Genomic DNA, 13089 nt, shown 5'->3' with positions numbered 1-13089 from the left:
TCATCAAAAAACTCCCAGAGAGTACCTTGTCTTTCTTGGTAAAATTATAAATATAAAAATCCAGCTGAAGCTTCTAGCTACCGTCCAATAAGTTTGCTTTATTACTTTATCGATTAACAACGCTGTTTACGACGTACTATTTTTTCGAAAACGATTAATCACTCTAGGTGCAGATTTCGGACATGTCCTTTTCAATGAAGTATTACATCTACAAGAAATGCTGAGAAAATAAATAATTTTATTGATACTTTTTGAATTTTTAAATAAACAATAATTTACGGTGCTGTTAATATTGACAAATTATTCTATGTATTTTAATTTCAAACCAGTTAATACGAAATTGCAAATTAGCTTCAATTCAGAACCATTGGACCTAAATTCGTTGAAGTGGAATTCTTGTTGAAAGGTACTTTTGTTAGCATTTAAATACTTGCGGCCAGAATAAAAAAAAGATTCCGTGCTTGTTTTTTTATCGTTTTCGTTTTAAGCCTACCTACTTTTCGCAGCTTTTTTGTGGGTTAGTAAATTAATTCTTAATGGAGATGTTAATTAAAACATATCATAAAAAGAGTGGATTACAAAAAAAATATGATGGTAAAAAAAAAATGTTAGCTCTTTTTCGACGGACAAATTTTCGAACTTCACAAAAATTTCAAAAAAGAACTAAACATTTCGAAAGTTCGTTTGTAGCTCTCGTAGACACGACTTGCCGGTTGCTGTCCGTGTTCCTTCAGATAACACTGAGGCCTTGTGCCGTAAGTAAAAAGTGGAATGAATTCGCCGTAGGTGCAGTTTCGGTTGTCGGGTTCGGTGCCAATCGAAAGCATGTCAGTCTCGTTTCCATCGTCGTCCTCTTCAGCACTGATGGGCAACGGATAGATGAATCGGAAGTTCTTCCAGCTGATAGTGGGCCCGTAGTTGCGTGCGGTCGGTGCCAATTGCGCCACTGGAAGATGTTGGAAGTCAGCCTTATAGTTTGAAGTTGAACCGTTGAAGTATGCAGCACGGTTGAGCAGTTGAACGCTTTCGATTGCCATTTGCAAGGAGCATTCGCAGTCTAGTAAGAGAGATTGTTCTATCGAGGGATCTGAAACCGGTACCGGGCATCCGCTGGAGCAGTTGTGCTGTTGCTTCGGTGTGGACGGTTTGCTAACACCAGTGGTGGGCAACGCAGTGTCGATGCTTGCAGTAGCGGTGCTCTGTGTGGGCTGGGTGGTGGCGGCGGTCCCACGGAACAAGAGATTTCCAGGTACATTAATGTTGCTAGCTATGAAGAAGGCCCCTGCAATGGTCATAACGCTGGCGGTGTAGCTGAACGCAATTACTGTGCTATAGTTGAGAATCTGCTTTGCCAGTGTCATCGTCGGAAGGAAGTTTATCAACTCGGTGTAGGTTAGCCAACCGCGTGCCAAACCTTGCCGCTTGGCCAGTACCTTCTCTACCGATTTGAGCTTTTCGAAGAACTCGTGGTTCGATACGTACACGCTCCAACCCTATATGTGAATTTGATGGGAGGCATTGTTTGGTTAGGATTATGCGGCAGATTATATAGGATACTTACTATTGCATCAAGAAATTCAAGCTCCAGCTCTTTCATGTGATCAACCGATATATTTCCGGACTCGGCCCAGGCACTTAGATAGATGTCCTCGTCGTAGCCACAGTAGAACTTGGTCGAAACCATCTGAAATTATGAATTACAATTATTCTTCTTCTTCGTGGGGAATCCTCAACTTAATGTTCTTTGAGAACTTGTACAGGAGTGTATTATATCTCTATTCCTGTTTATACTCATCGTCAAGTAGCAGGACTCTTATTGATTTGTGCTCGGGAATATCAAGGTAGTCTCTTCAAGGAACTGAAGCAGTTTCATTCATACATCTTTAAAAAAGAAACGCGCAATCAACAGCCATCAGCAAAAAGAAAATAGATAAATTGAGTCATCGCTTTCCACTCATTAGAGATCAACAAAATTCCGCAGACACTATCGTATATCGTGTGCGCAAAAAGGTATCGAACTGCGAATCAACACCGAACAGCTCGTTCAATTGGATCTTTAGCAGTTTCACTGAAGCGTGAACACAGAGAGTAAGAGTTAATTAATGCGATTAGTGCATCGAACTGATCGCACATCGCGAAAGAAGCTGTGTTGATGCAAAAAGAAAATGTTCAATGATTGCACCAGATAGCAAATAGGTCAAACTATGCTGATAAATGTAGGAGAAGAAAGCGCATTCAAATTCAAAGGGATGTCCCTTGAAGATAACCCTTGGGGATCAATGTTTGAAATAACAAAAAAAAAAAAAAAAGAACAGCACATTGTATTAAAGTCCCCAATCCCGTCCGTCCGTTCCACTTACCATTGACACTATAAATAGTTCCGATGGCGTAATGCGACGGGCGTAAGCAGGATCAACAACATTCAGCCGGTCCAGATAGATCATCGCCAGAATGAGGGAGCAAGGTGTGACCGTCAGATTGCCAACGGTGACAAAGTTCAATCGGCTGAGCGAGTGGCCCCGGTGCGATTCGGAGAAGATGTCCGCCGCATAGTCAGCCAGGGGACGGCTAATCTTCGTGCACTTTACCGTCGGTGATCCATAGTAAAGCGTTTTCTTGATGCGGTTGAGGAATTCCTCATGATCTATCACCTGTTACGAATTGAGAAGACGAAGGAAATATTCTAATTTTAGAACGCAATATTTGCTCCAGATTTTGCAAACAAACATCCATATGGTTTGTTGCTGCAGCTGCTGAGCTGAGGGGGATTGCCATTAAAGGAAATACATTTGACTGACCTTATTGTCGGTGATATTAATAGCTGGTTGCTCGTGTTCAATCATTTTTCACGCCTGTGTCACTGTGCGATCATCACTGGCCGATCACGAGGAAGTGTTTGCACGTATGAAAATCACGATTTCTCCGCGGAAAACAAGTAAAATTTACGAAAAGAAATCACAGAACACGCCACCGAAATCACCAGGCCGTGTTTTTGCGATGTAAAGAAAAATAATGATCGCTTGCTGTCAAAAAGGAAGAAAGAGAACGAGGAAGCAGGAAGAGAGAATACGCGTGGTGAATAAATTAAACATCAGTGGTGAATAATTTGAGCTCCATGCAGGGCTGGGACGATACAACCCTCGCTCATACCCTGCACTGATAAATTGAACTATTCCCATTTTGCTTGAAATTTAATCAATTTGACATTGAATGATTGAGAATTAATCCTTTCTTTCTAAAAAACAAGCATCTGAAATTAATCCAAGTTTAATCATGGTTGATTAGATTGTAGATTATCATTTTTTGAATATATTTTAATCATTTTTGATTCTATTTTAAAAATTTTTGATTGAATTTTAATCTTTTTTTATTATATAGGTATTAGTATTTAAAAAGAATTAAATCTAATACTGGAAAGATTATTTAGATTTTAGTCATGCATGACTACTGCCGAAGTAATCATGGCTCGGACTCAATAAGGTGAAGCGGGAAACTGCATACTTTTTAAGCTTTTTTAATTTAATTTATCTTTGAGTGTGTACACCATTTAAAACGAACGAGTGCGAACAAGAGGGAAACAGTTTAATAGTGGGAAAACAAACCGTGCATTCATCCATGTGTGCTAGATAGAGAAAGACGATTAAACGTCAAAAAGGTCTATAGACCATTTTTGCTAAAAAAAAAGCTGCAGGCAGTAACTGTCAAGGGGCAGACCACTCATGTATTTTCGTTTCATCCAAACGTATTGGGGATACGTATTGGAGCGTATTGATGAATTGAAATGCATCAATGTCATTTTGTGTAATAATTAGTATCTTACGTAATCGCGATTATTTATTTGTAGAATATGCTCTAAACGTGTACTGAACGAAATTTAATCGAAGGTTTCCTCCACGTCCTGAACTATCTCCCAAGCTATTCCATGACGGAGGATTGTTGATCACCTCATTAATTCGACGGCACCACTCATCATCCATGTCAGCTTTCGGTTCCTGCATCCAGAAGAACAACCTATGACTGGAACTCTTGAACTGCAACAAGAAAACCCGCCCAGTCTTGACGTTCTCAATCTTCTCAAGATTCAAGCCTTATACTGCTTATACCCCGTTCACATTACAGCGTATATCACGTGATATACGCTGTCTTGCAATGAGCACTCATACATCTAGTTTTCACTGGAAATCCTATGTATGAGTGATCATTGCAAGACAGCCTATATTACGTGATATAGGCTGTAATGTGAACGGGGTATTATCCGGATGTACCATTTTGTTGCCAAGGTTCATCCTTCCTTCAACCAGATGATGGTTTCCCCTCTGGTTTCCCCCGGAAGTAAACCAAGGGTACTGCTACTACCGAAAATTGGTCCACTCATATCTTCAGTTTTCTCAAACGATTCCTGATAATCGCTTTCTTTCGCAATTTCAAACAAAGAACTCATAACCTCGGATTCCGCAGTGTTTGAACGGGAATTTTCGCTTTTTAATCGTTGCTCAATAATAAAATTAGTAATAGTAATTCTATCTTTGCGATGTTGCGGTTTGCTGTTCTGCCTACTGCACTTTCTTTGTGTGTTGATTCATGTATCGGGTTGCATAGCTTTCGCTTGTGTTTTTTTGGGTTTTCCTTCAAAGAAACAGTTGACGTAAATGGTTCAATGCAGAAGAATAAAATCGGATGCGAATTGTACAAAGTTACAAGCAGTGTTGGGAAAATATCAAAAAATCAAATCTCACCAACGCCCAAGATCACGCTTGATTTTCGTAGACAAAAATCAACAAGCAAACAACTGCGGTTGATTTTGCAAGCTGTGATATCGCAGCTCGGAATATCAAGCTAACAAAACTCACCAACTGCAAATCTTACCAAACTGTGGTGAGATTGAGTTTAATGATTTTTGCTTTAAACCCGAATGCAACCGAAACTTCCATAACGGCTTGCAGTAGTCCCTTCGCATCTGCCATCAGTGAAGATTAAAAAGAGATAGCAAACTATGTTTTCTCTTTCTAAGAAAACGATGTGCAATGGAATCATTTTTGTGTCGAGTCAACTCTCAGCTTGATTTTTGCACTTTGTGAATAGTCTCGCAATATCAAAGGAGCTTGTAAAATAAATATCAAGCATGATATTTTGTTGCAATATCACACGTGATATTGCGAGCCCATGAGAGTGGAAAAATATCAATTGATTTCTGATTTTGCCAACACTGGTTACAAGTATGAGGAATTGTTAGAAAACATTCATATTATTTCCAGGATTATTTCCAAAGTTTGCTCTTATTTTCGATTGGCACCGCCTAGCATGAATATTCAAATTTACGACGTTTTTCTAAAAAAAAAAAATATCCCTACTTATTTCTAAGCAAATTTTTACCTCTCTGTCTGCCTCATTCCGGTAGGTACGGATAGTTCCCCTACGGTTCTGATTATGGTTCATTAGTAGCATAGAGTAAAATCTTTCGTACCAGATTATCAAGTGTACGCACACAAAAAAATGGAACTCCTCGGAAAACGGTTTGTTCGAATCTATCATTTGATCATCATCCTTTTTCTCGGTTTTGGCTGCCACCATGGGCATTCTCTTCCTTGCTAGCGGTTTCGGCGCGCTACGAGGATGACGATTTGCTCTTGTCCGCATCGGTGTTATTTTTGTGGGCATTCTCCAAAGCTTTGATGAACTGTTCCAAATCGCCACTGTTGACTGCTTCCACGGCTTCCGTTTTCAGCTGAAATCGAGGCTGAAATTCCCTAATAAACGAATACCACAAACGAACTGTATCCCGGATGGGTTAACTATCCCATAAATGGTTTGGATGATACCCTGAACACGTCGTTAAGCTCTCTTTATAATTATTTTTATTAGAGTTGCGATACGAACGGTTCCAGCTGTCCCTATTGCAGGGACACGAAGATCAGATGAGCGACTCATCGACCCGAGCAAGCTGCTTAGTCGTCCCATCGGACCAATGCCTGCTAAAATCACCTATGCGGGTGATCCATTCACTTCAAAAACTCGCAGGAAAATCTTGGAGGTTCAAAGCGTATTGGCGTGTATTGAAGTCTCGACTGACGTATTACAAAAGCATTACTGATTTATTGATGCATTGACATATTAGTGGCGTATTTGCCTAAAATAAGATATTTTTGGGAATTAAATTAAAATTGTCTACTGCATTTTAATGCATTTCATGTGTATTGATGTAATATGTGTATTTCATGATGTATTGACAACTTTTCGAGTATTAACAGATTTTTAAGTATTTTTTTTAAGAAAACGTATTTTCGATTCAGCACACCACATACTTTTTTCTCCCTCGCTGTGGGACTCATCGTTTCTTATCGGTTTGAAGTTCTGGTAAGACAAATTTACAGAGTATTGTTAAGTTTGCCCATGGAAAGACGGACAATGGGGAGACGAATTTGATAAGTGCGATCACGTCTCTTCTAAATACGGCCCATCCCAACAAACAATTTTAGCTGCAGCTTAGCTTATACAGGCAAAAATTAGCTGCATAAGGCAAATTTTGGCTGTATAAGCTAATCTGCAGCTAAAATTGTTTGTTGGGATCTCTCCCTCTACATGCTAACTCCAAAGCACCCATTAATAAGTAAAATTTTACCCATCATCAAGAAAAGTGACTTAATCCATGAAATACTGCACATATTCTTCAAAAATAGGTATTTTGTACCCTTCTTGCTTTTGCGAAATGAGTGAAATGCACCTATTTTATCGATTTGTTTTTTTTTGCTTCACCTGCCATTAAACCAATTTATTCCTTTAAGAAACCCTTAACTCTTAAAAAAAAAAACATTATGCTCCTCATGAAAGTGGGCGTCTTAGTGGAATATACCTGTATAAAGAGAGAGTGAAAGATTAATAATTTCCATTTAAGGTAGTGGAATTAAATGGAAATTACTAACCTTTCTCTCTCTCTTTATAACTTTATTCTCTTTATTGTACATAATTATTATCACTATATCACACACATAATCAATAGTATCCACTGGCCATAGGCGACGCCATACACAAACATCCGAAATTTGACAAAAATCGTTTGAGCCCGGGACGGGACATGACAATCGAGCTTCTCACTCTTCTTAATGTTTTTGAAGAATGCCCTTCGGAAAGTTGCGCGTGGTGTTTGAAGGAGTTGACCAATGGTGCCAGGAATGTAAAATATTTTTCTATTTTAAATTTGGATTTTATCCGGAGTTTCTACCGCAGTCTAGCAGCTTGAACATCATTTTTGCTCAACACAATAAAAATAACCATATACAAACAACAATATCCATTGCTTAAAACACGCAGTGCACTCAATTTTTCAACTCTCCTTTCGCAAATATAAACAAATAACAACGCCATTGACGCCAGCCAGATTGATGCGATCCTCTATCCTTTTTATTCCACGATTGCTACTGTCAAATCGACCAATCAGAAACTAGCTCGGATTTGACAGAAAATTGGCTCGAAATCGCTACCCGATTGTCAAGTCCCGTCCCAGGTTTGAGCTAAGTTGGAACAGTCTATATCTTGAACCACTCTAATATTAGCAGCAGCCCTGGGTGCACACAATTTCACCACTCTAGATTTCAGGCGTAAGCCGCGACTGTCAAAAAGTAATTTATGCTGTGGGCATTCAGATTCCGATTGCGAAACATTGTTTACAGTTTTCTATCGGTGTTCCGGGTGAATAACAATCGTTTGCTCTCATTTAATCATTTTTCGTTAGGTCAAAGTTTGCAGTAATGATGCAGTTAAGGTCCATTCTTAAAAATGTTGCGAATGTGGTAAGCTTATTATTTAGACGGAAGAACAAAAAAATCTCACTTGCATACTCCACAGCGAAATCTGCACGCCTCCAGCAGTCGATTACTCAATCTTGTTCCGATCGTGGTAGAGCAGACCGGCCGAGGAGAACGGGCCTATGACATTTTCTCCCGTCTACTCAAGGAACGAATCATTTGCTTGATGGGCCCCATCCATGACGATCTTAGCTCGTTGATTGTAGCTCAGCTGCTTTTCTTGCAGTCGGAAAATGGAACCAAACCAATCCACATGTACATCAACTCTCCCGGAGGTAGTGTGACGGCCGGATTAGCCATCTATGACACCATGCAGTACGTAAAGCCTCCCGTGGCTACGTGGTGCGTTGGTCAAGCATGCTCAATGGGTTCGTTGCTGCTGGCGGCAGGTGCTCCCGGTATGCGTCACTCACTGCCCAACGCCCGGATTATGATCCACCAACCGTCGGGCGGTACCCAGGGACAAGCCACCGATATTCAGATTCAGGCGCAAGAGATTTTAAAGCTGAAAAAGCAACTGACTGAGATTTACGGCAAGCATACGAAAACATCGATGGATGTTCTGTACAGCAAGATGGAACGTGATACGTTCTTCTCGCCGGAAGAAGCACAAACTCTGGGTCTCATCGATACGGTGTTGGAGCATCCACCTTCGTCCACCGAAGGAACGTCGTGAATGGAAAGTGATTGAAAGTGTGGCAATTAATGTTTGACTGTTAGCTTTTTATTGCAATTATGAACGATTCCACAATAAATTCATAGGTCATTACATAACATTTAATCATTATCTCAAATATTCCGGAACTGCTGAATCCTCCAAATGGTTTCTTCTTCTACGGTTTCTTCACCCACCGCATTGAGTTTTGTGTTGAAAGGCAAAATAATTCCTTCTTCGGTTGGGTTTTCGAGTACAGTTTCAAACTAGCCTGCCACCGGTAGCCTTCGAGAGGGAAGTTAGTGAAGAAGGAAAGATCGATGATGGAATTTTCAAACTTGTAGACACCGGGTTTGATCGGACAGCGCAGATCGGGCTCCAAGCTTTTGAAGAAAGAAGCCCAAAGGCCTTTCTCGTCATTGATGTACCGGCAGATGTTGGACAGGTTTATCTTGTTGAAGAGCTCACATGTCTTCATATCCATCGTGCACCGATTCGTTATTATAATAAACTATTGTAGGAAAAAAGGTCAGGTGATTTGATTGCTCGGTCAAGATTTAAAATATTAATATAATAGCACCTCGAGCGGTTCTTGAACCGTTTCCGTAACGCTGAAATTTCCGTAGAATCTAGCAATGTTACTTCCCAGGGTATAATTTAGAGATCCTGGAAATTTCATCACAAATTTCTCTGTGTTGGCATTAGTACATGTTGCCACCTTCTCACCGACAAATTCTTTTACTCGCTAGAAAAAAAAATCAACAGTGTATGGGAGTGTTTGTACGCTTAAAAATTTACATATCAAAATTCACTTACCGCACAGTTGCTGACGTGGCTGTGAAGAATCACCAAGATAACAAAACTGAGCACTATTTCCTTAACTGACCGGTACATTTTGAGAACGACCCACGGTGTGAACCGTTTCTGGTTGACGCAGATTTTTTTATACGATCAAAATGGTTATGTTGAAATTCACAAACCGTAACAGTAATTAAAATATCAAATTATCTAACATCTGCCATTATTAAATGATTTCATGCCACATTTAACATTTTCTCCATTTACTGAATCAGTTGGCTGGTTTCTATGATGCTTATTTCAACTGTGCAAGTGACAAAGTTTAAAAAAATAGATTATGACACAAACCTATACTTTGTCATGTTTTTGTGTGTGGTAGAAAACGCACATGTTAATTCAGTCTTGACTTAGTACTTAAGTGACTTGAAAAATTCAGCATTCCAGAAATTGATTCTTGTTTGGATGGAAAGGGGGATAAGTGCACATTGATTATTCCCCAAGCTATTTTTTAAAACGTGTTTTTAATTATCGCTCCTGCTTATACGAGCAAACACCCTTGGATCCAGGCGATACAGGAACACGCGCCAAACAACACAGACTTTGTGTGGATACCTGGACACTGCGGGTTCCATGGTAACGTAAAAGCGGACCAACTAGCCTACTCAGGTCGTTGCATGGCCAAGTACACACGAATTGTACCTGTTCCGGACCTCAAAAAATGGGTATCAAAAATCACAAACGAAAGTTGGGCACGCGATTGGGAGGCCAGTGAAACCCATGCCATAAGAAAAATTAAAAGAAACATCTCCAGGTGGTCGGACCCACCGTTACATCGAGAGCAGGTCATAGTATCCCGACTCCGAACACATCATACAAACATCTCCCACAACTACAAGGGAGACGGACCATTCCATAGGATTTGTGATCTCACACCAAATTTCTTAAATTGTGTTCGGTACTTTTTTTTGCTGAACTCGTTCTGTAAAATATCATTTTTACCGATATTTATGTAAATTGTAGTATATTACCATCTTTCCGCAATGAAAAATACTGATTTTCTGTAATTTTCAGAAAATCACCGAAAACTGTAAACCAAAATTACTGATCGAAACTGTAAATGGCTTCAATTTTACAATACTGTAAAAAAGTGTGACGAACGTACTGTAAATAGCCTTTTACCAAAACAAACGGTAGTCAAATGCTAGATTCTTGTAAAAATTACCGAACAGATATGTAAAATTCATACTGTCACCTTCGCTGTCAACCTCGAACTTTGCGACCATTAAGAGTTTGAGTGGTCTTTGTTTCTCCAGTGTGAAAAGTAAGTACTTAAGTTTTTTTGCTATAATCTATGTAATCTATGCTATACTGAATTTTATTTTGCATTCAGTTCACGGGTCCTAGGTCAATCATTTCTGTTTACCAGTCACCATGGAATAAGCCGAATGTCAACAACTGCAATGAAAAAAACAACCAATGTGTGTGGAGTTTTTAATCATCGAGGTTTTCAACCAGTAGCTGGTTCATCTCCTGCATCTCCCAGTTTGCCGCCGATAACTTTATTCGCGTCATACATACGTATAAAAATAAATGTTTTTATGAGTCAAATAAACCGTTTGATTTGCTTTTATAACCAAATTTTAAGAAAGAAAAAAAAAACTTTAGCAAAATGGTCGGTTATAAATTTACGGAACGCTATAGCGTGCTATTGTAAACTTTACCAATCATTCAGCTTAATTTACAATGCGGTTCAGTAAATTTTGACAGGTCACGAGCGAAGATAAATTTACTGAATGTACTGTAAAACAACAAAAAATTACCGAACCGTTTACCGAATGTTCTGCTGTTCCGTATTCGGTAAAAAATTACAGTATACAGTAAAAAAATCTTAGTGTGTATGCCGAATTCCACAAACGGTAGATCAAATTATCTGCCACTGTCCGAAATACGAAGCACCAAGAACCCGCTACGACATCCCTGGAAGCATCCGCGACGCTCTCGGTAACGATCCTACCAGAATTACAGCCTTTCTAGCTTTCCTGCGGGAAGCTGGGCTGTTCGATCTAATCTGATCACCTAACTCACCATCACCACCATACCAGATCACACTCGGAACCTGAATCTCACAACTAACCACCCACATCAGCAACTATACAGACCAACGCAACTAAAACGGAATTCTCCAACAAAATGACAGTATTAAGAGAGCCACTAAGCAACTAAGAGACCCCCACCCTTTTTTCGGAGGTTCCCTTCCAGGGCCACCAAATTAAAAACTCCGTAGCTAAAAACTCTGTTTCTGGAGCCCCACGCCCTTTTCGGAAATCCCCTCTGGGATCCAAACTTTGTCTGTGTCCAAACTGAGTTGTTAAGGTAATTTTCCTCTGGAATTCCCCCCCCCCTCCCTTAAAAAGGGGAATCCCCATCTGGGATTCCAAGAGATGAACCAGGCCATGGCTAAAAGTCTCTTTAATAAAGAAAAAAAAATATTACCTCAAAAGTAGGGTTACCATATAAAAAATTTGAAAAGGAAGATATTTCATTTAAGGTTTGGAGACTAAGGAGGACAATGATTCCTTTACTTAACATTAAATAAGGACAATGAGATTTTATCAAACGTTTTAATAATATGTGCGCTATCACAAAATTCATGATTTGCAAAAGTTCAATAGAGATTGTTCATAACTTGTAGTCGTTACCAATTCAATGCATCTTCTCGTTATTATTCTGAAAAATGCATCAAGCTAGCCTTCATATAATTCATTTTTGATACTTGGAAATGATCTAGTCTAGCTGATTTGCATGAATACTACAGCTTTACAGCCTTAAAACTATCCTAATTTTTATCATGTACAAAAATCAGGATACATGTCATCGCTTATAGAAGCCAACATCTAAGCAACCTGTTAATTTTACCATTGATTCAGAGACCGCTGGCGATGCCATAGTGTGAGCCGAGGTGGGAGCGAAGAGGCATGATTTGCGTTCTATCGTTCTATACTAAAGAATTCCTATTATTGATATTATTCCTTACATTCGATTTCACGGTTTGCGTGCCTGTTCGGTCTCAGTATGGCAGCGGCCTAAACAAAATACCTAAAATCCCATAGAACCAGAACGTCAAAATCGAACACATGCTATTTAGATTCAATCTGTGTGCCAGTGTTCCATTTGGTGAATTTTAACTTACACTTGACCGATAGGATATTTTCAAATAAACCTGCTATTGTACCAGACTTATTTCTGGCAAACTAGGAATAAATTTTGATAAACACCTTCTCGAAATTCACAACAACAACAAACAACAGAGAGATTTTCGAATATTATAATTTATTTTCGAAATGTCAAATTTTAGTAAAATAAATTATAATGTTCGAAAATCCCTCTGTTGTTGTCCGGTTTTTGAGAAATTGTTTATCAAAATTGATTCCTGGTTTGTCTGAAATAAGTCTGGTAGAATAGCAGGATTATTTGAAAATTTTCCAACTGTTAAATATAAGTTAAAATTCACCAAAATGAACCGCAGCCTAAATGTAGGGGGTTAACAGCTATAGGCTATAGTATACTCCTAGTCCCACCATCGACATAATTAAACAAATAAGCTCTGCAACCAACGCTCTTTGAAAACAATTTTATGAATATGTTACTGAAAAAAATGCAAGGATTAAAAAGGAGGACATTTTCGGGCAGAAGGGGGATGTAGAAAAATTATTCAAAAAGGAGGACATGTCCTCCTTTAGGATACCATATGGTAACCCTACTCAAAAGGCATTAAATCAAGAGCAAATTTTCATTACGTCGAATGTAACAAAAGTAAACAAAGTCGAGCTATCA

At 39.1% G+C, this 13089-nt stretch overlaps 4 protein-coding genes across 4 annotated transcripts in view; 2 read left to right on the top strand and 2 right to left on the bottom strand.

The window, feature by feature from the left end:
• LOC135710422 (transmembrane protein 65) overlaps positions 1-13089 on the top strand; it is a 620863-nt gene that overhangs the window by 181639 nt on the left and 426135 nt on the right. The gene's annotated exons all lie outside the window — the stretch shown is intronic.
• Positions 234-2997, bottom strand: LOC135709934 (protein CNPPD1). Its single transcript, XM_065232384.1, has 4 exons — positions 2799-2997; positions 2361-2651; positions 1562-1684; positions 234-1493 (listed from the first exon to the last, which is right to left on the bottom strand). The coding sequence occupies exons 1-4, from the start codon at positions 2841-2843 to the stop codon at positions 642-644; spliced, it is 1311 nt and encodes a 436-aa protein (XP_065088456.1). The 5' UTR covers positions 2844-2997; the 3' UTR covers positions 234-641.
• ClpP (Caseinolytic protease proteolytic subunit) lies at positions 7641-8576 on the top strand. Its single transcript, XM_065233075.1, has 2 exons — positions 7641-7787; positions 7843-8576. Exons 1-2 carry the CDS (start codon positions 7746-7748, stop codon positions 8476-8478), a joined length of 678 nt encoding a protein of 225 aa, XP_065089147.1. The 5' UTR covers positions 7641-7745; the 3' UTR covers positions 8479-8576.
• LOC135709772 (uncharacterized) lies at positions 8626-9479 on the bottom strand. The gene is made up of 4 exons (XM_065232159.1): positions 9471-9479; positions 9274-9381; positions 9038-9202; positions 8626-8968 (listed from the first exon to the last, which is right to left on the bottom strand). The coding sequence occupies exons 1-4, from the start codon at positions 9477-9479 to the stop codon at positions 8636-8638; spliced, it is 615 nt and encodes a 204-aa protein (XP_065088231.1). The 3' UTR covers positions 8626-8635.

The sequence above is a fragment of the Ochlerotatus camptorhynchus genome, unplaced genomic scaffold, assembly GCF_037179485.1.
Source record: "Ochlerotatus camptorhynchus isolate MF236.1 unplaced genomic scaffold, CSIRO-AGI_Acam_v1.1 ptg000036l, whole genome shotgun sequence".
NCBI classification, from domain to species: Eukaryota; Metazoa; Arthropoda; class Insecta; order Diptera; family Culicidae; genus Ochlerotatus; species Ochlerotatus camptorhynchus.
Note: the sequence above shows the minus strand (reverse complement) of the source record. Positions and strands in the feature narration are given on the sequence as shown.